The sequence below is a fragment of the Oreochromis aureus genome, linkage group 3 (genome assembly GCF_013358895.1).
Source record: "Oreochromis aureus strain Israel breed Guangdong linkage group 3, ZZ_aureus, whole genome shotgun sequence".
In the NCBI taxonomy this organism is placed as follows: Eukaryota; Metazoa; Chordata; class Actinopteri; order Cichliformes; family Cichlidae; genus Oreochromis; species Oreochromis aureus.
The window spans coordinates 18,525,287-18,550,669 of NC_052944.1; the positions used below are offsets into that span (position 1 = coordinate 18,525,287).

Consider the following 25,383-nt stretch of genomic DNA (forward strand, 5'->3'; position numbering starts at 1 on the left):
CTTCAGTTACAAGATGCCTGAGGGTTATGTTGCATGTACAGCCGGTTTCAAATCTCACCACAAACTTTCAACAGGCTTCAAATAAAAGTTCTTTTTTTTACTGAGCAGGCCATTTCCTTAGCCCTCTCTTTCTTCCTTTTTTTAAACCATTCCTCAGTGAGTGTGCTAGTGTTCTTAGGATCATTATGTGTTTCCGCTTTCAGGTTCAACTTCAACTTTTGGATTTATTTTCAAGGACTCTTCATTATAATTCAGAATTCTTAGCGTTCATCACCCGGGGGAGGCGTCAGTGTCAATGCCTCTCTGTAGACACGCCCGCATATCAAGAAGTCAAAGGCTATTCACAAAAACAAGGGTTTTAAAGCGACTACGGTGTTAAAGAAATTGAACCGTGAGCTAGAAACGCTTCCTGTGCTCAGAGAAATGTTACTTTTAAAACTCTGTGTTTGCTGATGTGTGTTTCACAGAGAGAGTCGCAGCAAAGGCAGAGAAAGACCAAAGATTATAATGTTTAATGCAGATAATATCTCTTCTGGAATATTTTGGGGGCCTCTTTATTTTCTCTTTGTCTCTATGTGCTCAAAGGAAAGGTTGTTTTCTTTTTCCAGTCCACTCCAACAAGATGTAAGGGGCCATTTGTACATCTTTTTCACAATCTAGTACCAATTTCATGCATTTCCAAAATTCTCCTCCCAAATAGGGGTTTTGGCATCTGAGGAGCACCGCAAAATTGCTGTGCCAAAAGTTGGAACTGCTAAATGGATATGGTAGACACTACTGCAACAACTTCTCCAAAAAATTGGCAGGTGCAGCGTCCACCACGATTCTTATTCCCACTAAAATGACACCAACTTCTGCAAAGTATTGCTACGTAACATTTGATTCTCAATCCTATCAAACTGATGGCTGGTTCTCAGACAGCACAAAAGTAGAATTGGCTCTCCGCCTGCACCACGCTTTCTCTTTTTTCTTTTTCATTTTGGGGTTTTGGGAATGTATTGGCAGGTTTCCTGCTGCTGTAGATGAAACAGGAAGCAGGAAACTGACATGTCATTATATTTGACACAAGCTGCAAGTTGAGTCATCTTGTATTTTTCTGATACATCATTGTTTTTTTGCACGTAATCTTCACCAAAAGATTAACCTACATTTTAATTAGGTAGCTTTTTGGAGAGGGCATAACTAAAAAAAACAGCAAGCTGGAGGTGGTGGCTTTCCACACACCCAAATACTTTTTTTAAATTGAAAAAGTAGTTCATTAAATTTTTAATTCAGAGCTAATACGAGGCAGAAACATTACATACTCCTGGATCAAACCATGAAATTTTCCCTGCTGCTGCCTTCTCGATGAACCCAGAATCTCAGTTTCTTCCTTTTCTTGTTGAGAAACGTCTCGACCAGCTCATCGTGGCTTGATGTCGACTTTTTTCACAGTGTTTTTATTTTTTTGTTAGGACAAATTTTTGGCAACTGTTCAGTGTGTATATATGTTACATGACAAGTTTGGATACAAAGTTTAGATATTAGAACACAGCGGCGATTCCTATTGAGACGGCACATCCCGATCCCAACTAAGCAGCACAGGCACCCAGGAAGAGGATCTCACAGCAGGCCTCAAGCTGATGGAAAGCAGGCACACCCAAAATCCAGGAAGGACACCAGCTGGCACAGCCAGGACGCTGGTTCGTACACCCAATGGCATCTGCACCATACTGGTGGGGAATAGTCGTCAGTGATTGTTTTTGAAGGAGTAGGGTTCACACTGCACGTTGGAGTATCATGTAATACCATCATGTCATATCTTTTGGCTCTCACGTGTCATAAAATGCTGTCTTTGTTTGGTGTTCTGCTTCTAAGGGTGATTTTTAATAAGAGAAAGTGGCTAAGTCGCCATGTTTTTGGGGGTTTTTTTCTTCTCACTACACACATAACCCACACAGAGTCTTGTATGGTGTGGTTTACTTCTAGCTAGAGAGAGCCACTGTTTGTCACTCAGCAGCATGACTTTTGGACCCACTAAGCTCCCTGCAGGGTGAGTCTGGAATAGTGAGGGAGCCACGAAGAATGGGAGCCTTCACGCAATGAAAGCAAAGCAGCAGAAAAAAAGGAAAAGAAAGGGACGCAGTAAAAGGAGCTCTTTCAGTCAAGGCAATCACTAACATTTTGGAAAGCTTGGCTTGCTTGTGGCACTGCGTTCAGCCGAGGAAAGTGGACAGTAGTTACACCCCGGCTCTGAGTGATAGTGTTTTTTTCCACCCTGCCCTATTCTTTATCTTTTCTACTTGTACGTTATAAAAGGCGGCTTGTTCCACGGTGGCTCTGAATTGAAGCCACGGAGGCTTTTTATTTGACAAACTGTCACCGTGCTGGATCTGAGAACACTCTGAATGGAGGGGGAAAAAAATAGGCAGTGTGTGCACGCGCCACTGGATGTGTGCAAGAAAGAGGCAGAGAAAGAAATTTCATAAACTGAAGAGACTATCTGTTTTTGTATCCATGGCAACAGGACATACCACTGCTCATCTTTGCATTGTTATTACTCATTACCCTCAGAGCCACAGATTGTTTTTGCCTTGTTTATTTCTCAGTAGCATCGCCAAAGCAAAAGGAGGGAAAAAAGAGAGGGAGATAGGCAAGTTGTAATTACAATTTTTCCTTTTGAGGACAGAGACTCACTGCAGTATCACCATCATCATTAATCCCCCCCCTCTTTTTTTTTTGGTCAATAGATAGCATGCACACTAGCCAGAAATAATGAGCCTTATATCCAAAGACCCACACGTTGGGCTTAATAAACTGTCATCGGTATCGGCGTTACATTTATAACCCCAAGTTATGATTGCATTCAAAGTCTGCGCGCGTCAAATTAGAAGAGGCGAAATGTTTCTGCTTGCCCGTCTAACATTATGAATGCTGTCATTTTTTGTCCTTGACAGCGGTTTGAAGTTGCTGCATGCTTTCGGATGCTTGAATTAAACGGTTGCGCCCAGCAGAATTTCAATGTGGGCTTTCTTTGTTTTGTTTTTGTTTTTTCCCATAAAGCTCAAATCTGGTTACAAAAAAATTAACTTGCTGACTTCATTTTATTTGAATGTAGGTCTATTCCTCAAGTGATGCATTGTTTCAAAATAACAATCATCATACGATCTGTAGGTAATTTCACCCGACACGTGATACAGTCTTTGGTGTCACTCCTTTTAGGCCAAGCATTTGTTACAAAAGCGATACATTTGCACTCTTTTGCTTTTCGGTGTAAGAGTGACACTTTGTAATCACGCTCAACTTGACCATGATGAGTGTGGTCAACGTAAATTTGTATCCACCTCTGGAATCTACTGAACAGTATGCGTGGTTAGTAGACACTCTCAGCAGTTTAAATTCCAGACTGTCTCTCATTGGGATTCATTATTTTTTTAAGCCAATTAGTTCATTAGACTAATTCAGATATTGTGCATTTTGAAGCATTGAAGAAAATGAGCAAGCCAATACACAGAGAGACCCAACTGTTTCTAGTGCTTCTGGTCAAATGTTCCCAAAAGGGGACCAATAATGCTCATTTCCATAGTCCACTGTAAGCGATTTGTTCACTGCGTATCACTTTGTAGATGTCTGCCCAGTGCTACCACACACTAGGCTCCGGTTGACCCCTTAATATATTTACCAGCCTGCCCTATGTCAGTCAGCAGTATCACTTTCATTGTCAGTTGTTTTATTTTCGCTCATTTCTCCAGCCTTTATTTGGCCCGTCGTAGCAGAATGTCAGTCACTTACATGGTCTCTGGTTGTTGCTAGTCGCTCCCTGTGTAGACGCCGGTCTCCCCGGGCGTCTGTCTGGAATGAAAAAAGCATGTGTGTTTAAGACATAAAAGAAAAATGTGGGACAGAAAAACATTGGAGGACAAATCGAATGTGCACAAATGTGCGTCGTCCTGCTAAGTAACATGGACGCCGTACGACCGGGCCGCCCTTGCGCCGCAGTGAGTAAATTTCAGAGTAAATTACGTCTGCCCACTTTAGAGACCCTTACATGGAGTCCCATCAAGCCGGCTTGTTGTTGTAAGGCTAGGCACAGAGGCACTGTAGATCACATCATTTGCCACCCTGCCTGGGCAGACCCCCCCTCCACCTGCAGTAATAGGAACTTTTCAGCAGAGACATTGTGTTTGGCGACGTCTCAGCCATCATCCACCTCCCAGAACAAAGAAATCATCCCGCAGTAAATCCATCACCCAGGTGTAGATACATTCCCTGCTCCTACTCTCTGTTTCTATAGCTTTGTCTCTCTTCTTCTTTCTTTGCTGTTTCTTTCTCTCTGACCGGGCGCCTCTTCAATTGAAGGTGAGATTGTGATGGATAGAGGCTGCAGTCGCTGCACAGCCAGCTAGCCCAGGAGACCTCGGGGTCCTCTCGCAATGCAACATGGCCGGTACCACCCACTGCACCGACGGCTCTGTGGCACGTCGGGCTGAAAACAAGACTAATGTGTCACACGCACCGCACACCGCAGAGCATGCAAGCGCAAACATCGGCATCTGGTGACACCTTCTGCATAAGCATCCTTCTAAAGTATAAGGAAATCAGCCTTAGCTTCACACATCTCCTCTGTCTTGTCAGTAAGAGCATCCACTGTTGTTACAGACTATAAGGGGAATTGGAAAACACAGACGAGCTCCCCTTTAAGAGACAATTACATGATAATAACTGATAATTTTATGAAGTTGCGCACCTATAATGAATGAAACTTGTAGTCAGTCAATTCTTCACATCACTTCTGCCTTGCCACACTGTCAAACTCAGTGCTGACATCGTTGCTGTAGTCCAATCACCTTCTTGTCTACCTTCTTTGAGCCAATCAGCCTCCAGTTTGCTTACTTTAAATCTCAGTGCTCTTCCATCACTCTCCCTTTCATATTTTCTTCCTGCAACCCACCTCCTCTCAATCTCCATTTAACCACTGTCACTCATCCAAACTTCCATCTCCATCTTCACCACCACCAGCGTCTAGACCAATCTAAGTGCCCTAATTCCAATCACCGTTGGGTTTCTGTTCTGCCACGATGGGTCATCGGAGTCTAATCGCCAAATAGATTAATTAATTTCTGTCTTAATAAATCATGTCAGTTCTTCCAATTGAGCTCTCCTCAATGAACTAAATTAAGGCCCCCGTGATTTAAAGAGTCAACACGCAGCGGATATGTCGGAAATGGGAGAAACTGGTAGCTGCGACTAAGATTATCACAAGGGCATCGAGCGCTGTCAGTGCTGTATGCGCTACCACTTAAGACCTTGGTTTGCTAATTTGGGTCTATCTAGCCACAGAGCTGATTCCTTTGACTGATTCTGCAATCCGAGCAGAGAAACGCCGTTGGCCACATAAACAAATTAAAGGCGTTCTCACAGACGGCGTCTGCGTGTGAGCGATTACGCGTCTCTTGTATCTTTTCAGAACGATTGCAGAAAAGCTTTTGGAGGAATTGACGCAAATGAGTTTACTTTGATGAGACTTCGCAAGGATGACTCTAACCTCGAGATGTAACCCTCACTGAGCCTCAAGACATTCACCGCAATTAACAAATTCATTCTACTCAACTTCGTACAGAAGACAGGGTTCAGCTGTTTCTCATAGGAGCGCTGAACTTGGACACCCCGTGAAAATTTCAAATGAATCATCTGACTGCCACAGTACTTGTTAGCACTGGCTGCTCCAGTTGTTTTTCAGTTACTTTGTTGTTGCATAAACCAATCTTGTAGTGTGTTAGTCTCACTTTTGAAGAATCAGGGCTTTTATCAAAAGGAAACATACGATTGGTGGCAACTGTTTCATCGGGATCTGCTTTAAACATATTTTTGAACATTTCCTCATCCTCTTGCTAAGCCGTGACGTATCAACCTGCTTCTGACTCCAAGCTCCTACTGCGTTCATTAAGGCTGTTAGCTTTTAAATGTGTTGTAGTGCTCTGTATCTTATTTTAGGTAATATAAACAAGCCCCTGAAAACTGACTTTTTATTAGCACTGTTCATGTGCTACACACCTTTAAGCTCAGTTTTTAAAACTTTATGACGTAACTGCAGCCAATGGGCTCAAAGTTTACCAGACAACAAATATTTAAATGCTTAAGAAAAGAGTCACTCTGAGGCTAATTAAGATTTCAACGGTAGTGAGTTATCCAAACCATGCAGCAGCAGATTAATGACTAACCTTGTGCTCTGGATGGATAGTCTCAGAAGTTCCTGATGGCCAGAGACAAATGCAGTCATATGGCAGGAAAAACCCTGAACATTGACCAAATTTCAGTCTAGAGAACACCCGAGACCGGCGGTGTCGAACTCCAGACAGGTTTTAGATGCGTCCTCGATCCAACACAGCTGATTTAAATAGCTACATTGCCCCCTCAACATGTCTTGAAGTTCTCCAGAGGCCTGGTAATGAACTAATCATTTGATTCAGGTGTGTTGACCCAGGCTGAGATCTAAAACCTGCAGGACACCGGCCCCCGAGACCTGGAGTTGGACACCTCTGGTCTCAGGTGTTCTCTTGACTGAAGTTTGGTCCATGTTCAGTGTTTTTCCTGCCATATGACTGCATTTGTCTCTGCCAATCAGGATCATTAACTTCTGCTTAAGGGTAAATTTAACGCTCATCCCCCATACTCGCTATGCTAATATGTTTACATTATCCTAACCATACCTCTGTAGGTAGTCACCAGGTACTACACCATTATATACCAGCTAGACCTGCTTCAGTAACCCTACACACACTGCTGCTGTTTAGCTTTACGTCTTCATTTATGTTCAAAGTAATTGCAGAGCTGCAAATTTTATATTTTTAGAAATCCCTTAGTCAGCACATAGCATGTCATCTTTAGATGAAAACTAGCAAGCTAACGTCTAACTCCGTTAAACTTTGTGAGTCCTTTTTTTCGTGGATGCCTGGATGTTAAATTGTAACAACTGGGAGAGCGGCCACATTTAACATTTTATTGAAGATAAAAGATTTTGAGCCGTTTTAACTCTCAGCGATACCACACTGTTTGAGTTTCAGAACCGGGGAAGAGTTTGAACCCAAAGAAAGTCTAATGACGTCAGACTTAAGAGGCAGATTGCTCCTTTCCAGTCTTCACCTTAAGTTGGTTTTTCTTTCCTTTTTTTAAACCATCTGCTTGCTAGTGGTAAATGCAAAATCAGAAGCTTTTTAATATAGGCTTAAACACCCCAGCTCAAAGAATATAGACCTGTAGGCCATTATTTACGTAGTAAATGTATGTGCTAAGATAAGCCCGTGTGAGCCATTGAGATAGTAGTAAGTGCCACTATTCCCAACAGACCAGTAAGTATAAATCAGTGGCACATCCCACTGGATGATGGAGAGGGTGATATTTAGGCAACATTCATCACTGTCATTATAGAACATCTCCATGCTTGCGCCATCAGACAGTAACTATGATGATGCAGCCAAGGTTCACCGTGTATTTTATGGCGCAACGAAGAAAGTATGGTACAGCACTGTACAAGAGAGCGGTGGTTCAAAATAAATCTATTTATGTTTAAGGCGCAGATGGAGAGGAGAGAAACCATGTTAACTTCCATAGCAACTCAAAGTCACGCTTGGACGTTATATCATAGTTATTGTAGCCTAGAACACAGTGTGACATTCGGTGCATGTGCTGAATGTCAACTCCCGCTACGCGAGCCGGAATCTCTCCCCCCTCTCTCTCTCTCCCGGCCCTTTTAAATGTGACGAATTTGCCGAGAGCCCTGATTCATGTGCCCTCTCCGCAACTGTTTCTCATCCCCGTGCAGATCATAAATCCTTGGTCATACCGTAGGTGAACTTGTCACATGACTCCCCGCAGTGGGGCTACTACCCCATAGCGCAACTGTCTGCCCTGCCTGACTGCGTTTCATGAGTCAAAGCCCAGCTCTGGAGGCATATGGGGAGATTTATGCATTTTAATTGGATTGGCTTCGTGGCCCCACAGTAAGAGCGGTTATTTGAGGTATGAAGGATTGACACTCTGCTCTTGTCACCGCTCCTTATCTCCTCCACATCATTTCAGAGGCTGGTTTCCGGCTTCTGACACAGGATTCAATTCAGTTTTATTTATATAGCGTAAAATCACAACCACAGTCCCTTCCGGGCACTTTATATTGTGAGGTAAAGACCCTGCAAATAACACAGAGAGAAAACTAAAAATCAAGCAAACCCTTTGAGCAATTACTTGGCAACACTGGGAAGGAAGAACTCCCTTTTAACAGGTGGAAACCTCCAGAAAAACCAGCCTCAGGGAGGGGCAGCTATCTGCCACGACTAGTTTAGGAGTGAGGGGAAGGAGACAGGACTCAAGACACACTGTGGAAAAGTGTCATAGAAGAATAATAACTAATGATTAAATACAAAGCGGTGTATAAAAACACAGAGGGTAAAAAATGTGAGTGAACAAGAAACACTCCTTATTATGTCATCATAGTTAAGCGCATGTGATGTGACGTCAAGTTAAGACGGCTCGGCCTTTATTACCAATGCATTGTTGTGTGTGTTCTTTCTTGTAACACTGCTAGAGCTCCCACAAACCTTATTTTGTGTTGTGCGCATCCGTCTGTCTGGAATGAAAAAAGCATGTGTGTTTAAGACATAAAAGAAAAATGTGGGACAGAAAAACATTGGAGGACAAATCGAATGTGCACAAATGTGCGTCGCCCTGCTAAGTAACATGGACGCCGTACGACCGGGCCGCCCTTGCGCCGCAGTGAGTAAATTTCAGAGTAAATTACGTCTGCCCACTTTAGAGACCCTTACATGGAGTCCCATCAAGCCGGCTTGTTGTTGTAAGGCTAGGCACAGAGGCACTGTAGATCACATCATTTGCCACCCTGCCTGGGCAGACCCCCCCTCCACCTGCAGTAAAAGGAACTTTTCAGCAGAGACATTGTGTTTGGCGACGTCTCAGTCATCATCCACCTCCCAGAACAAAGAAATCATCCCGCAGTAAATCCATCACCCAGGTGTAGATACATTCCCTGCTCCTACTCTCTGTTTCTATAGCTTTGTCTCTTTTCTCTCTTCTTCTTTCTTTGCTGTTTCTTTCTCTCTGACTGGGCGCCTCTTCAATTGAAGGTGAGATTGTGATGGATAGAGGCTGCAGTCGCTGCACAGCCAGCTAGCCCAGGAGACCTCGGGGTCCTCTCGCAATGCAACATGGCCGGTACCACCCACTGCACCGACGGCTCTGTGGCACGTCGGGCTGAAAACAAGACTAATGTGTCACACGCACCGCACACCGCAGAGCATGCAAGCGCAAACATCGGCATCTGTTGACACCTTCTGCATAAGCATCCTTCTAAAGTATAAGGAAATCAGCCTTAGCTTCACACGCACACATACACATCTCATCTATACAACATCTTGCCAGCCCCCCTCCTCCCTCAATCCACCCCTCCAACATATACACAACGGCTCATCAGGCAGGAAAATCAAAAGAGCGCTCTCCCCAGACTCAAGGAGCACTGCGGCTGTTATTGTACCAGAGCCTGTTAATGATCAGCATCTGTTCCCCTCTCTGCTAGTATTAGCTGAGCTGCTACTAAACAAGGCTTCTTTGTGATTCTGCATCACCTAAGCTTCCTCAGCCTTACCTGACTCAGAAGATGGTCTGTCACCCCCATGCTGGCTCGAACTCTTCTGCTGACCGTGCTCGAAAAGTTTGATTTTGAGACTCATCTGAGAGACGTATTAGGCATATGCCTCTTGTAGGGTGATTGCTCAGTGTATGCAAATATTTACTTGCTGCGCTGTAGCTTGAAGTCGTATGTTTAGTTGCTGCAGGCCAATGTATGTATGCACAGCCTTTGATAACAGACAACTAGGCGGTTATATACAATGTCAGTGCTTGCACAGTTGGCTTAGTTTTTAGCTGTGGTCTTGTTAACAGCCCATCAATGCAAATTTACCGTCTGCCCTTAAATGTAAGTGACATTTAAAATAATGCCCGTTTGATCTTCATTTGCATTCAGACGTAATCCTTAAGTCAAGACTCAAAAGTTCCACCCAGACATTTTTTTGACCCCCGTCAGGGACGACAGCCGGCCGTGAGGTTGGCAGATTTCTTTTAAATTAACAGCCCACCTTTCAAACTTGCACTTTATCCCCTCCCCCTCCTCTGTTTATTTTTGAATCAATGCCCAGCAGTCCCGAGAAAGAGGACAATCCCTTCGGGAAATATGGAAGCCGCAGTAGCTGATCGTTATGTTTTGATGCAGTAATTATGTTTAGTTATTAAATCAAGATGTTGCTCTCTGAACCACACGCTTTACATATAGATGGTGTCTGTTTTTGGAAAGTCTGCTTCTCCTCGCTGGTAGCGGAGTTATCAGAATAATGGCATTTTCCTTCTCCTGATTCCAGATGGGATTGCACTGGAAATCACTGATGCGGGCTTTGTTAGATGCTGTATCTTTCGAGCCACGGCTCACAACATTGCTCCAAGGCCCATCGGCCTTGTTAGCATGCTTTTATTAGCACTGACCATTATGTTTCAATTGAGTCTGTTTAATGGGATTTTGAATGGTACATTATTTAGCTTTCACTCTTAGTAGATGGTTATAATTGAAATGAAATGCCAGTGAACAGAGTTTGGAATGAAAGAAGTTGATGTTCATCTACCGTTAGCTGTTTTAGCCATTTGTCCATTACGTTTAGCTAACCTTCAGCTAAATGTTTCAGTGTGTTAGGTGTTACAGCCGACTCTATGCTGAAATAATTAAATAAATGCAATGGTTGGGACGTTATTGAGAAGTGTTCGAGTCATCACCGGTTTATTTGGGGTTTTTGGTTCCTCATGTCGGGTTCTAACTGAGACCACTCATCCTGCAGATTCTGCTGTTTTAGTCGACTTTGCCTTTTCCTACTCCTGTCCAATCATCACTTATGTGCACTTGCCTTTTATGGGCTGATGTAAATTCCCTTTCGTGACTACAGGAGAATAACTGTTGATTCTTATCTCTACCGCTAAAGCCTGAAATTTACTGTCAGCAAACGGCTTTTTAGTGCCCAAAACTGGCTGTGGTGGCAAATTACTTTCTGAAAAGGGAAAATTATCTAAAAGCAACAGTGAAAGTCATTGACCATGTAGTGGTTTGATTGAATTCCTGTTGTGCTGGTCTAAGACACCTGTGGCCCTTTGCGCGGCTCACTTTGTTTCACTTTGTTGCCCGACCAAAATGAAACAACAGGGGGGCATTTTAAATTGATTCACACTGACTAATTCATGATTCATTTCTGCCACCTGTGGCTTGTGGGTAGTGGTTTATTGGCTGGTGGAGTGAATGCACTTTACCCCACGAAACAATAATGAAAATAAAAGCTTCAGGATTGTCGCTGGTATTCATGGTTATTGTTGTTATTTTTACCACTGATTTTTTTTGTCTTGCCTTTACCAGTAAAATTTATATCGATATAAAAGAAGCGGTCTTGTCAAACATCAAAATGCTTCTCGAGAAGATGAAAAATAACTCAGAATTTCTTTGTTTTGTGTTGTTTTTTTCTTTGATGACATGACCAGCAGTGGACTGGCCTTGGTTGACCGGTTTCTCTCATCACTTTTGTTGCAGAACATCGACCCTGTTCACGAAATGCTTCTAGACGTCATTACTTGGGTTGGCATCCTCCTGTCTCTGGTCTGCCTGCTCATCAGCCTTTTCACCTTCTGCTTCTTCCGTGGCCTCCAGAGCGATCGCAACACCATCCATAAAAACCTGTGCATCAGTCTGTTCATTGCCGAGTCCCTCTTTCTGGTGGGGATAAATCGGGGTGACCAGCCGGTAAGATTATCACAATGTTGCTTTATTACTTTGTCGTGTGCTCGCAGTTAGAATGCAAGCTAGGGCGCATCAATGATCAATATAAGATATTTCAAAATGTTAATAATCGATAGTTATGTTTTGTGTAATAAGTGAGCAATGATGTTGAATTCTGACCAACGAGCTGCTGGGGTGATGGTGGGAAGATTTTATTCATCTTGTACACAATTATCATTCTGTTCAAATTTCCAGAGTTCACACTGTAAGGTCTTGAGCCCACCCTTAATTTCTGAACAATATTTCGCCTGACTTTCTGAGGGTATTTAAAGGTTTTCCACCACTTGGTCAGGCCAAAATAAGAAGTGGCAGGCCTAAAAAAAACTATCAGTTGATGACGAGTTGATGTAGAAGGCCTGAGAGATGCATCTGACCCTCCTGAGGATTTCAGGAGAGGTTTTGTATCATAGATGTCTACAGGCATGTGTGAAACAAGATCTGGGCTTTGTTATGATTTCAGTCAGTGTTGTTAGGCATCTTATAAAAAAACTAATAGAATTATGAATGTAGAAATCCATCTGGAACTTAAAATGCTATCTGGAAAGCATCCCAAGATTTTGGGATCATCTGGAAATGATTCTAAAAACACAGCCAATGCAGGAAAAGCATACCTGGATAAAAACTGGAACTATCTCTGGAACTATGACTGATACAGCTATCAGTCATGGATTGGCCTCCCCATAGCCTGGACCTCAACATTATTGAACCAGCGTGGGATCATTTTGACAGACAACAGAAGAAATGCAGACAACATCCAAAGAAGAGCTTTGACCTTCAAGGAGCCTGGAGAACTATTCCTGAAGACTACATAAAGAAATGCGAATGTGTCTGCCATCTCCTAGTCCATGGAGGCATTCAGGTAGAAGTGATTCAAACAGCTAAAAGCCACTCTTTTTACTGTAAAACCGGAGCGATGCATTTAAATTGCCTCGATGAATCGCCGGTGAGGTATGTCCACTATCTTCTTCCCAGTTTTAAGAGCCTAAAATGCTTTGAGAAAATATAACCTTTGGTGTCCTGCTGTGCTGTGAGTGGTGCTTCCCAGCGAGTGTCAGTGGCCCCGGACTCTTCAGCCTCTGCCGGGCTCGGTGAGACGAAACAGCGAAATAAAAGAATCGGATGCTTCTTATTCAACAAATGTTCCCTCCTATGGTTGTGCCGAAGCAAACACATACTTGAAAGTGCACTCACATACTCGCACAGCAACACCTGCCAACTCGCTGTCACATTCTCATATCTCGATCGCTGTTATATTATATGCATTCGCCAGCGTGAATTCATCCATTCACCCCCACAACAAGCCTCCTGTTGCAGTTTTTCAATTTGCAAACACTTCAGACTAATCTGGATTAAGCTGTTCAATGCACTAAACCTCCTCCTAGTATAATAACTGTAGTTTGGATGGCATTACTTTCCTCAAGAGCTCAGCTGGGGTAGCAGGTGGAGGCTTGCTGTCACTGTACAGTCATCTTCAAGTGTGTGTGTCTGTGCTCGACACTCATACGGGAGACAAATGCAGAGTCATTACATGTGTACAGGTCGGCAGAGGCCTTTTTTTTAATTTCCTCCCACAGCTTCTCGCAATCACGGCAATTCTACTTGCTAATGAGGCAGAGTACACGGTTAGCTTTGCGTTCCTGGGGCACAGACACTGGAATGCACATTATTGCAAACAGTCTTTGTAATAATTTGATCTATTTATTGTCATTGTTTATATCATAATAGCCCGTCCTCCCATGCTAGTTCACGGCTGGGTTACAAGTGCAGAAAAATTATGTCTCGCAGAGAAAGAAAGGAAGTGCCTTTACTTTCTAGCCTCGAGCATTCAAAGCACATTGATATTTTGCTCTTTAAATATCATTAAAACTATCAGAACTAAAATAAGCCTCCTAGTTTAGCTTAACTCCCTGTGAAGTTGAAGATAATGCTTTTAGCCCCCCCCGCTTCTATAACATTTTATGGGTATGATTCACAGCTCAGCTGTAAGATCGCTCTCCTGGACTGCAATTAATGTCCACTCAACCTTTTAGTAATTTAATTGAATCCATTTCAGTGACAAAATACGCTAGTTATGGTCAACTGTGCCAATAATTAGATGAGTCCATGTAAGTACTGTATCTTATTATTGTTAAGAAGCGCGTGGGCGTGTGCATACATGCGAATGACAATCTATGCCTTCAACATCTGGTCCGGACACACCTTCTGTCAGCTCGGAAAGTTTGGAAGCACATTATCTGCTCGTACCTGGCCGTAGCGTTGCTTCAAATGGCTCTTGGACTGCTGACTTCACTCCCTCATATCTCTCTTTCATCCATGCCAGCTGCAGCAAACAAGACCACATGGGCTCAGTAGCTGCAGCGTTTCCTCTGCCAGTCACACAGGCAAACATCCAGTCACTTCAGCCAAACAAAGCTTAGCAATGCTAATTGTCAGAAAGGTACGAGCACGGAGAGGTCAAAAAACGCTGCCCGGTTGCCGGCACACCCTGCCACAGTTGCCGTGCCTTGCAGCGTGACATTTAAATCTTTCAGGAAATTGGTAAAACAGCCAAAAGCGAGTGAAGCTTGTCTGTTTTTTTTTGTTTTGTTTTTTCCATTCCCTATTTACCGCTCTCTCTTTCTCTCTGTCACCACTAAACCTTCCCAGATTGCGTGTGCTGTTTTCGCCGCCCTCCTCCACTTCTTCTTCCTGGCAGCGTTCACGTGGATGTTCCTAGAGGGCGTGCAGCTCTACATCATGCTGGTGGAGGTGTTTGAGAGCGAGCACTCACGGCGGCGCTACTTCTATCTGGTGGGCTACGGGGTCCCCGCGCTAATTGTGGCCGTTTCAGCTGCGGTGGACTACCGCAGCTACGGCACTGATCGAGTGTGAGTACATGTGGAGCGAGCGTGTGAGCAAAACTGTCACATTTCTTCAGATGAATTGGATTTTCTTTCCTTATGAAATTCCCACAAAGATAATATTTTGACATCTTTTTAAGACCATAATGGAAAATACTCTTGCTTGGATTTAATCATTTATTGTATATGGGCAGCTTCTAAGAGAGTGCAATATTCTGCAGGTCTCTCTGGGGATAAAATCAATATAAAAATAAAACCCATTACACATCCAGATCAGTATATTTTGTAATTTTATTTAATGTTAAGCTTTAAAACTACTGCAGTTCTTACTACAAAGACTCATTTTTACACTAGAGGCATGACAGATGTGGGTGTTTTCCAAGCCGTAAAACCTCTGGGGCTGAAAAATGAAGCCAAAAAGTGTTGTTTCCAAAGTTACTCGACCCATAAAATGCAGAACTTGACATTTACATCATACACAAAATGGGTTTGAGCTCTATAGCTAATTTCCTCCATAATATGACGGGTGTATATCATGTGCAGTAAGTATTTCCATCTATCCTCCTCTTGTTTCTCCCGCTTCTCCAAGCCAATCCAATGGAACCTATCCCAGCTGTCATAGGGCGAGAGGCGGGGAACGCCCTGGACCAGCTGCCACTCTGTCGCAGGGCTAACACACAGAGACAGACAACTCAAAATCAAACCTATATGCAATCTAGAATCACCAGTTAACCAAACCCCAGTAACTGCATGTATTTGGACTTCTCTGCCCCTCCACTACGTTCTTGAAGTTCGCTGTTTGACCTGTCAGGCCATCAGTGGTCCTGTTCTTTAAAACAAGCTGCTGACCTGAGATCAATTACACCTCTGCCAACATTCAAATACAGACCTTCTTGTTCACACAGGCCTGCACTCAGTAACTGTTATGCAGTAGCTTTTATGTTTATCTTCTGTGTCAAGCTTTTACATAGTTTACATTATATGAGTTTACATATAATTTAATGCCCTTTATAAATAACATTGCCATTGTGAGAGGAGGCAGGGGCACCCAGAGAAACCCCGCACAGACACAAAGAGATATTTTCTGGTGTTGTTGGCTTTTGAAGCCTTTTAGATGTAGCCTGCTGGACAGTTAAATCTACTAACAGCCCATCCAAAAGTGAGTGAAATGTTATTTTAAGTCTTTGACTTGCACTGATTAACAGGTATGGCTTGCTAACCAAGCTTGGCAGCCTTAGCTGCTAACTCCATCCTCTCTTCCAAATCTGTGGCTCCAAAGGAGAAGAGAAAAAAAACTAGATGAAGCTGGCCAAAATGCTTATATCAGGGCCTCTGATCTTCTTGATGGCTTTTCCATCAAGAAGGCTCCATCAAAAGCCAATTTTCTATACCAAGGATCAAAGCTTTGGGATATTTTTTTATTTCTTTTTATCTATGCATCATTTTTTGTCAGTTCCTTTTGTGAATTATTGTATCTGTTGTGACTCCCCCAACTTTTTCTAGGTGAAAACCCACAATATAGAACATTTCCACATGTTCATGCGGCATGTTGGATCCAATACCGCGCTAACACTAACCTGAAGAAACGATGAAAGCGCTATATAAGGAGACTGACTGTGATGAAAAACACTGCCAGCACCTTGTGTGTGTTTGCGCTGGTTTGAAGAGCTTTAATAATCCCACAGATGACACTCCAATAGCTATCACTCATCCTTCAGCTGTTACTTAAGCTGAGTGCGTTTCCCCTTTTTTTTTGCTGAATGGACGTTGTTTTGACAGTGAAAAATGCTAACTCTGGGAAAGTTCAGCCGAGCAAACGCCGAGCTGTTGTAGTTGGCGTCTTAAACGTTGTAGCATGCGCAAATTACCAAAGAGGACGAAAAAGGTTCAGCGGGGAGGAGAGAGGGAGTGCGAACATGGAGACTGGCAGAGAGAGAGGAGATTAACAAAATGATGAGGAGTGACAGAGACTGCCGTTTTGTGTTTTCCTACACGAGCTGCAGAAGATATGGTTCCCTGGCTCTTCTCTCTGAAATGCAGCACGGTCTATAGAGCAGTGCCAAGCGGAGGATCACTCTCCATTCCTCTCAGTTAATCTCAAACCGATCTGAAAATAATGAAGACCAGCATCAGCAGTTTGCTTCTCTGATGTTTATCATAAACGGCTCGCACACATAGGCTTCCACACATAAGCAACTGGTAGACGGCGCATTTGTAGATTGGCGGAGCAATAGTTCTTAGTGATGGATGAGGCGATAGCTGCCACCGCCTGAGCCTTGGCATCATGTGAATAATTAAAGCCTGCCACCGGTGGAACAATTATACGAAGCCATTGAAGGATGAGGGGAAGGGACGAGGCGTGACACGTGGTGAAGATCAGGAGGTGGGGGACGGCGCGTGGTCCTGCTGCAAATTGATTTTTGGTACCGCGGTGGCGTTATCGTGGGTGGTGTCATTTGAGTCGAGATATCCAACAAGTTGCGGTGACCCACACGAAGCAGATGAATGAAGCGGTCTCGAGTGATTCATATTAACTCAACACATGAAAAAAAGTGCTACAGCAGCCTGAAGGTCAAGCTAGCTTTTGAATTCTAGCTGTCCAAGATTAAAAAGGAAACGCTGATCTGAGTAGGGTTTCCATCCAGCTACTTGAGCAATTACTCTCCAAATGTGCCCTTGAGCAAGACGTTAACCCTCGTCTCGTCCAGTGTGGCTGCTTTACTGGTCAGCAAATAAGGACACGAGCCTGTGTAATTTCTCCAGTTTAATGAAAGTAATACATCAGACCACCTCGAAATTTAAGGGGTAGACTCAGTGCTTAGCTAAAGTAATTCAGTAATCTACATACAGTAGTTGGTTAATCGTTTTCATCCCATTGGACGTGCAGAAAAAGGTTACACATCGTGACTCTTTGTGGAGTCTTCTTCAACTGTTTAATCCGACCTCAAATATGGCCTAATCCAGTGCCTTTATTATTAATTATTTCTGCTTATTTTTTTTAGACATGTGTTATTAACACTGTCAGGGTGCCAGTGAAAAAGGTACATGAGGCTAGCTTACCTAGAATTGGATCTGGAAGCGTTTCCATGGCACTGGAATTTAGACTTTGCTAAGTCTGTGAAGGTCCTCAGTCATCCAGGTCATCGTAGTCTAAGGAGCTTGGAAAGAAAAGCGTCTGGACTTCTTTAGGTTGCTTAAAGACGTTTCACCTATCATCCGAGAAGCTTCTTCAGTTCTCGGGTCAACTCTCCACCATTTGACCCTAGAACTGAAGAAGCTTCTTGGATTAGAGGTGAAACATCTTCAAGCAACTTAAAGAAGTCCGGACTTTGTTATATGTACTTAACATGGACCATACGAGAAGCTCCGTGGTGTAGCAGATGATACGTTTGCCTTGCGTGCAAAAGATCGGCGATTTAAATCTGAAAATCAGAGAGTCGCAAGCTAATGTACTCCCACTGCCATCCCAAGGCTAGATAATTGGGCGGGTTGCATCAGGAAGGGTATCCGCTGTATAACGTGTGGCAAACATGCAAATCCATCTGCAGCCAAAGGCATCTTACATAACATTGACGGCACAAAGTAAATTCTCCTATATCTGTTTCTGTATTCTTTTTTTCTCAAAGAAAATTGCAAGTCTTCATCAGGTACCTTTTCTTTTAAATTAGAAAAGTCAGTCTCTTGATAGCTCGATACTGCTGGCCTAAATTTGTAGCACCAAATTGAAAATAAGCTAACCCCATTAACACCAACCAATTGGTAGCAAACGGTGCGCTTCAATATCAAATTAAAACAAATATTTGAATCCCAAATATCTGTTGAGATGATCTAAAACATAACACTCTGTCTGATTCAGAACAGTTTTGTTTTTATATGTATTATTTGAAATAGTTTAACGCAGGGGTTTCAAACTCCAAGCCTTGAGGGCCGGTGTCCTGCAGGCTTTAGATCTCACCCTGGGCCAACACACCTGAATCAAAAGATTAGTTCATTACCAGGCCTCTGGAGAACTTCAAGACATGTTGAGGAGGTCATTTAGCCATTTAAATCAGCTGTGTTGGATCAAGGACACATCTAAAACCTGCAGGACACCGGCCCTCGAGGCCTGGAGTTCGACACCCCTGGTTTAACGGTTTCATTATCAAATCTTAAAATATGTCAGGAGCTGCTTTAGTATTTAGAGTAACGTGTCCACAACGTAGGCAACATAAGTGTTGGTTATTTTGTCGATTTTATCTGTTTTTGTGGTTTCTCTAAGCATCAAATTGCATATAAAAACTACATAACTGCACTGTTAGGATTCAGAACTGGTACATAGTTTAGCTCAGCTGCTTATTTTAGTTAAGCTAATTTTAAGTAGGTCATGTGATTTGGACGCAGTGGGAGGTCTGTTGAAAGAAAGTTGAAGATCACTCTTTGAGGCAAAAAGTGCTGCAGAACTTCACACTGAAGAGATGATTTGACTCATCTTCTTAGCCTACGTATCTCACATGCCTTTTCTCACCTGTTTGGTCATTGGCTCACCGTCCCTGCTGCGGGGAATAAGAGTAAGGCCTTGACTCTAAGGACGGCGTGGCAACAGAACAGGCTGTTGGCATGAACATGGGTTATTTTTTAATGACGCACCGGCACTTTTTTGTGTTTGTTTGTTATTGCTCACTTTCTGTAGGAGTAGTGCAAAAACTAGCACACCAGGAGGGGAAGATAAAACTGCTCCAAAAGCCTAACACGAGCATGACATAAGTGGAGAAGGATAGGTAAGAGGAGGAAAGGGAAGAAAAAACAAAAAAACAAAATGACAGCCTGCAGCTCCTGCCGCCTACCGAGTCTTTAAATCTTTCTATGATCTGAAGAAGAAGAAGGCGAGAGGAACAATGGAAGCTTCAGTTTAATTTATAACAGAGTCATTCAGAGCGTGCGCTTTGATGAGCTGCCAGAGTTCTCCGTGTGTTGTTGGGCTTTTGTTTGCTCGCCGCTTTATCTGTCCATATGTGTTTTTCTGTGATGCCTCGTCGCATCCATTGATACGAGCGAAGGGGAGACATATCAAGTCCCGGTAATAGCAAAGGAGCAGTCGATTTTTGTCCTGTCACTTGTTATACAGTATTTTCTCTCGTTTCAAAGTATTGTCTGCGAATATATTTATTTCATTTTTTTCAGACAGGAAAAAAAAAAGAAATGCACACAAAGTGGCAGCTAAGTCTGTGGGCACTGCTGTAAATACTGTAGATGCTCAATTTGGGGGGGGTTTCGGGTGAAAAAATAAAAATGGACTTTGACATCTCCTTCGCTCCATATAAGAAAACAAAAACACATTTTTTCAAATGTATTTTTCACCTCCAACTTCAACGGAATTGAAGCGAATTCTCCGCCGCTTCCATTTTCCCCTCCCCGTCAGCCCGAATGACAACAGTGCTGTATGGACTGTAATTTTGCAGTGGCCAAAAATGGAGCCGTCTATCTGCTGCTGCGGCGGAGATTAAAAGATTAATAATTCAACCACAGGTCATGAATCACTTTCTTTTTTTTTCCCTGTATCTTTTCTTTTGCCATTTTTAAGGAGCGCCGTCACCTCCTGCTCCCGCTCCGTGTTTGGTTTTCTTCAGCCGAGAGGAGAATTGACTTCCCGCAATGTTTTGATGTGAAGTGTGAGGTCGGGAAAGAGCTTTATCTCATTATTGACATAATTATAACAGTCCTGCACGGAGTCGCCGCGGTTTAACACGAACACGTAAGGCACTTTGTTGAGAGCTTAAGGACCGTGCGTGCGGCCGTGTCTGTCGGGGTCAAGGTCAATCCAATTCCTTTGGAGTGATACAGTTAGGATTCAATTGAGAACTAATTGAATCTCCATATATTATCATCCTTAATGGCGATTTAATCAAAGTGGAACAAGAAAAGAACTAAACTCTGCTTGTTTCCAGCCTTCCTTCGTGGGTTTATCCATAACGTGTTCGTGACTTTTCTCTCTTTGCATGTTTTGGCAATGAAAGGACGTCTTTATGGCTGTCACTGGCACTGAAAGCTCCCCTTTCCTCCAAATTCCAGTGCTCATAATTCTTTAGGCCACTTGCGGCAATCTGTGATTTGAAGTACCCATTCCTCTGTGTCACTCTCAGACTCCCACTTGATGTATATCCTCTGCGCAGGAGCATAGCGCTATAACCTCAAATCCCCCCCAACCGCCCACTCAACTCATATTCACCCGTCCTCTCTCTTACTTCAAATCCCCCTCACCGCTCACCTTATTTCTGTCTCTTTCAGTTGCTGGCTTCGCCTGGACACCTACTTCATTTGGAGTTTCATAGGACCAGCAACCTTGATAATTATGGTAAGCGTCACGAACCCTCCTTACCTCTCCCCCCCCTCTGCTCATTAACCCTACTTAGCCTGCGGGTCGTCGCTTAAATGGTCCACAGAGATCCCTTTTTAATTTTTTTTTCCTAGCTCCCATCGCCCTCTTCTCTCTGCCCTGTTGAGCATACATGCCACCGCCGGGCACGGAGCCGTCCAGAAAAACGAATGAGGGGTGTAGAGAATATATTGGAGTTTGTCACCCTGCCGCAGTCGCCGACTGAGACAATTTTGGGGGGGAGTGGGGGGAGTGAGATACAGAGCGATAGAGAGAGAGGGACAAAGAGAGCGAACTCTGCTCAGTATGCAGCGCTGGAGTAATCCGCACTGCGATTATGATTGATTTTGTTCCCGTTCCAAGTCCTACTCCACTACCTTTTTTTCCCCAACCATCTCTTCCTCGCAGGCACACACTCAGCCCCGGACGTAGATGCCTACAGTATGTGGTATGCAAGCACACACACGCTTTTTGTGCCTTTCCCAACTAGGACAGGCCCTCATTTTCTCCCAATAAAACAGCTCATTTATTGATCCAAATCTGATGTAAGACCCGCATTCATCTCAGTATTTACACTAATGCCGAGCACTAAAATACTGCTTTGTCACCAGGAGATGCGCTCCTAATTTTCCAAAAACACCAGTCAGCCATGATGCTAAATATCCGGCATTGGCACAAAACTTATAGATATCTTTAACAACAAAGGAAAAAAAAAAAAGAAGTCACAATATGCTTGTCCAATAGGATTATTTCCCGAGAAATGCATCTCTCGCTGCCCAGCCGCGATCTGGCTGTCAAATCCAAACATGCATAATTCACTTTCACGCTCCAGTTTGGCGTAATCATTCACAATGCATCTCTGCGTGCCTCATGACTCACTCCTTTCTCTCTCCGATTTACAAACAAGAATATCCATCTCGTTGGAGAGAAGGCCGCGGCTCGGTTCCAGTTCTGCCCCTGAAAATTTGGCGAGTGTTTGGACAAAGGTGCAATTTTTAATTCTCGCCGTCTTACGTTAGCTTGAACGCTACCTGCAAATCGTCAATGAAATCCACCTAATTGCTGTAATTTGGAGGGAGCCATTCTGAGCAAACCCCCATGACCAGAACTGACTCATTTTCTTATTATTGTTCTAACTGACTCAACAGAGAAAATGCGACTAAAGAGACAGACCAGAGTGGGTCTGCGTAATGTAAGTTGTTTTTTTTCAATATTTCGAGCAGTCGGATATAAGACCGCCAATTAATTTCCCTCTGTAATTACAGCGTGTTTGACAAACACGGGAGCAAAAGTTCAACTCGCTGAGATGTGCTTGACTTTCTTTTTAAGTTTTATTTACTTGTCTGCTTTTTGAACAGAAACAGGATAAACAGGAAGTAAGAATAACCACTGAAGTCTGCCGCGGCTTGCGATGCCGTAAAGGCTCAAAGTTTTCTTGTTTGCACAAATTTCATTTATTTATTTTTCCAGATGCAAAGAGGAAAGGACGGTAATTCCCCATGGCTGCCTGTAAGTGTGAATATGATGAGACAAGTGTGAATAAGTCAGATGAAAGGCTCCGCCGTGCAACTGTGCAGCTGCCTCGTCTCACCGGTCCCTGTTTAGTCCGATAGAGGTTTCATAGGATTTTGCGCTCTGTTTGGCAAAGTGGGAAACCGAGTCTGGCCGCACTGTTCCAGCTTTGTGCTACAAAGTGCCCTGATTTAAAATGAATGGACCTGTAACAGGAAACACACAGGCTTTGTTCCCATTCTTCTCTCGCTTTCCCTTCTCCTTGCCCCCGTAAAAATCCGTCTGTTTCTCTCTTCCAGCTCAACGTGATCTTCCTGGGCATCGCTCTCTACAAGATGTTCCATCACACAGCCATCTTGAAACCAGACTCTGGTTGCCTGGACAACATCAAGTAAGAGCACTCAGATCACCCAGATATCCATTAGAGTCTCCCAGAAATAGCACTGCTTGTTTTTTTACGGGAGGGAAAGAATGTTTCCATATGAGCGTGCTCGGCTCGCTTCCGACCAAACGCGCTTTTTCACCGACGGCTCGATTGTGTCTCGTATGAGTCGCCTCGAGTTGACTTTTTCCACCTGTTTCCTTCGCTTTAATGAACCCCTGGTTAAAGAGCAACTTTTGTGTGGTACTCTGTATTCAAGGCTCTGTTTCCGAGCAGTTCCCTTTGCCTTGCCTCCACCTTTTGATATTTCAAAACCTCATTAAAAGCACTTAAGGTTGCAAACACCCAACCCAAGGGTGCGGACGTCTGAGCTTACAAGGTAAGCACCTCCCATTACACTGAAAGGTTGTGTCAGATGGGGTTAAAATCAAACAGGTATTCTGCTGCGTCTCCATCATTATCTGAAGAAAACTGTTGTCTGCACAGGAAAAGGCCAGGAGACAATCTGACAGGCCCGACCCGGTGTTATCTTGGTGTCAACACGCCGTAGATGAATATTCATTTTGTGTGTGCGTTATGTGTGTTTCAGTCTGTTTATCCTCTTATGCCTGGCTGCTTTCAGATAATGTAAAAGCTTCTGGGACAATTATGACTATAACAAAGGTGAAGATTTTCTTTGCTGGTAAAACACTTAGTCTGCAGGTGAGATAAATGACGCTGTTGCAAAGGCAACTGGGGCCAAGATGGAAAAATATTTCTATTCAAATATGATATAAAATGTCTTTACTATAGGACAAAGTCACTGTATTTGTTACTTTCAGTAGTTGTGCATACGGACATGTTTAAAAAGCACACCCACTTTCAACTTCTACATATCAGGACATAATCACAAGTAATCTAATCATTGCATTAGTTAAATACAACCTCAGATAAAACATAAAATAAGATGCATGATCTGATATCTCTGCGTTGGTGTTGTTCCTGGATCATCAAAGCTAATGTTGGTCCAGGTTCAACATTGCAAATGACCAGTCACGTTGTTGTGATGTCATAGTTTTGCGACGTGGAAACACTAACACACCAAACCTTAACCCCAACCCCATTAGCATAACCCTAAACACGATCACATCCTAACCCCCAACCCTAACCTTGACCCTAACCAGCCCGTTTTGGGGATTTTTCGTCCTGAGTGCACATCGGTCACATGCAATGCTGAACCTGGACCGACATTAATTGTTATGATTAATGCAAAACACCTACACGGAGGTATCAGATGCACCAAAACATGACATATTATCATTTTTTATTTAATAAAGCCAAAATGTGTAAAAGGTGTGAAAACCTAAAGTATAGCCTTTAGTTTTTTACACCTTTTCTATGGATTAAGATCAAATGCGCTGGATTAACTGATCATCACCAAGTGTGAGCACCTCTGTGAAAGCTGAAGTTTTGCTGCTCTGGAGCATTCAGGTTTACGTTAACACAACGTCAAGAAAGAAAGACATCAGCAGTGATCTTAGAGGAGTGATTTTTGCTGCCCATTAACCTCGGGAGTGTTTAATCATCAAGTTCATCATTCCATGAGAAAGCTTATGGAAGTGAAACATTAAACATACTTGCCAATCTTTCCAGGAGCGGACAGCAAATACACTAAGGTCAGACCGTGCAATGCTCACAGAAATTGTAAAAACTCTTAGTTTGCATGTTAAATGTTGAAATTCATTACAGGGCAATTATAAAAAGACTTTTTTTGGAATGGTTACCCAGGTTATTAAGAGGAAACCTCTTCTTGATTTGGACAAATGAGACCAAAGTGGAGCTGTGTGGCCAAAATGCACAGCACCACATGTGGAGGAAACCAAATACAGAGTATAAGCACAAACATACCAGCTGTCAAGCACGGTGGTGGAGCGGTAATGATTTGAGCTTGTTTTGCAGCCACGGGACCTGGAAACCTTGCATTCATTGAGTCAACCATGAAGTTCTCTGTATACCAAAGTGTCATGGTATGACTGCAACAGAACGGCTGAAAAGGGGGGAAAAACTCCAGTAAAGTCCAGACCTCAACACTCAACAGTCCTCTTAAGGTCCTCCCCAAATGCCTTCAAATTTCAATGAACTGAAGCAATTCTGTAAAACTAAAAAACTCTTTCACAATGGTGTGAGAGGCTGATAAAGTCACACAGGAAATGATTGCTTCAAGTTATTGCTGCTAAACTTAGCTCTCTAAGATATTGAATCACGGGGTGTGTTTCGCTTTTCACACACTGCTTCTGCAATATGACTTAGTTTTTGCTAAATAAATAATGTCACAGTGCAATATGTCATGTTGTTGTTTAGCCTGCACTATCTTTTTACCATAGCTGTATATGCTGTAGTGAAATAATGAGATAGTCTTTTAAGGAGGAGCTCGAGTGCTTGGAAACGATGAAATTGGGGAGAT

General features: G+C 43.2%; 1 protein-coding gene and 1 long non-coding RNA gene across 12 annotated transcripts in view; one reads left to right on the plus strand and one right to left on the minus strand.

Annotated features, from left to right (window-relative positions):
• Positions 1-25,383, plus strand: part of LOC116333174 (adhesion G protein-coupled receptor L3-like) — a 260,507-nt gene that overhangs the window by 211,109 nt on the left and 24,015 nt on the right. For all 9 annotated transcript variants that reach the window (XM_039609515.1, XM_039609509.1, XM_039609512.1 and 6 more), the window contains 4 exons: positions 11,609-11,818; positions 14,501-14,721; positions 20,959-21,025; positions 22,858-22,949. In XM_039609515.1, coding sequence (XP_039465449.1) covers positions 11,609-11,818; positions 14,501-14,721; positions 20,959-21,025; positions 22,858-22,949 — 590 coding nt within the window. The remainder of the gene's footprint in view (positions 1-11,608; positions 11,819-14,500; positions 14,722-20,958; positions 21,026-22,857; positions 22,950-25,383) is intronic.
• LOC120438913 overlaps positions 1-25,383 on the minus strand; it is a 79,687-nt gene that overhangs the window by 45,897 nt on the left and 8,407 nt on the right. For 2 of the 3 annotated variants that reach the window (XR_005612249.1, XR_005612248.1), the window contains exon 2: positions 3,772-3,831. This is a non-coding gene — a long non-coding RNA (uncharacterized LOC120438913). Of the gene's footprint in view, positions 1-3,771; positions 3,832-6,200; positions 6,351-25,383 lie in introns of those variants that run through there. The other variant, XR_005612250.1, reaches the window with a different exon arrangement.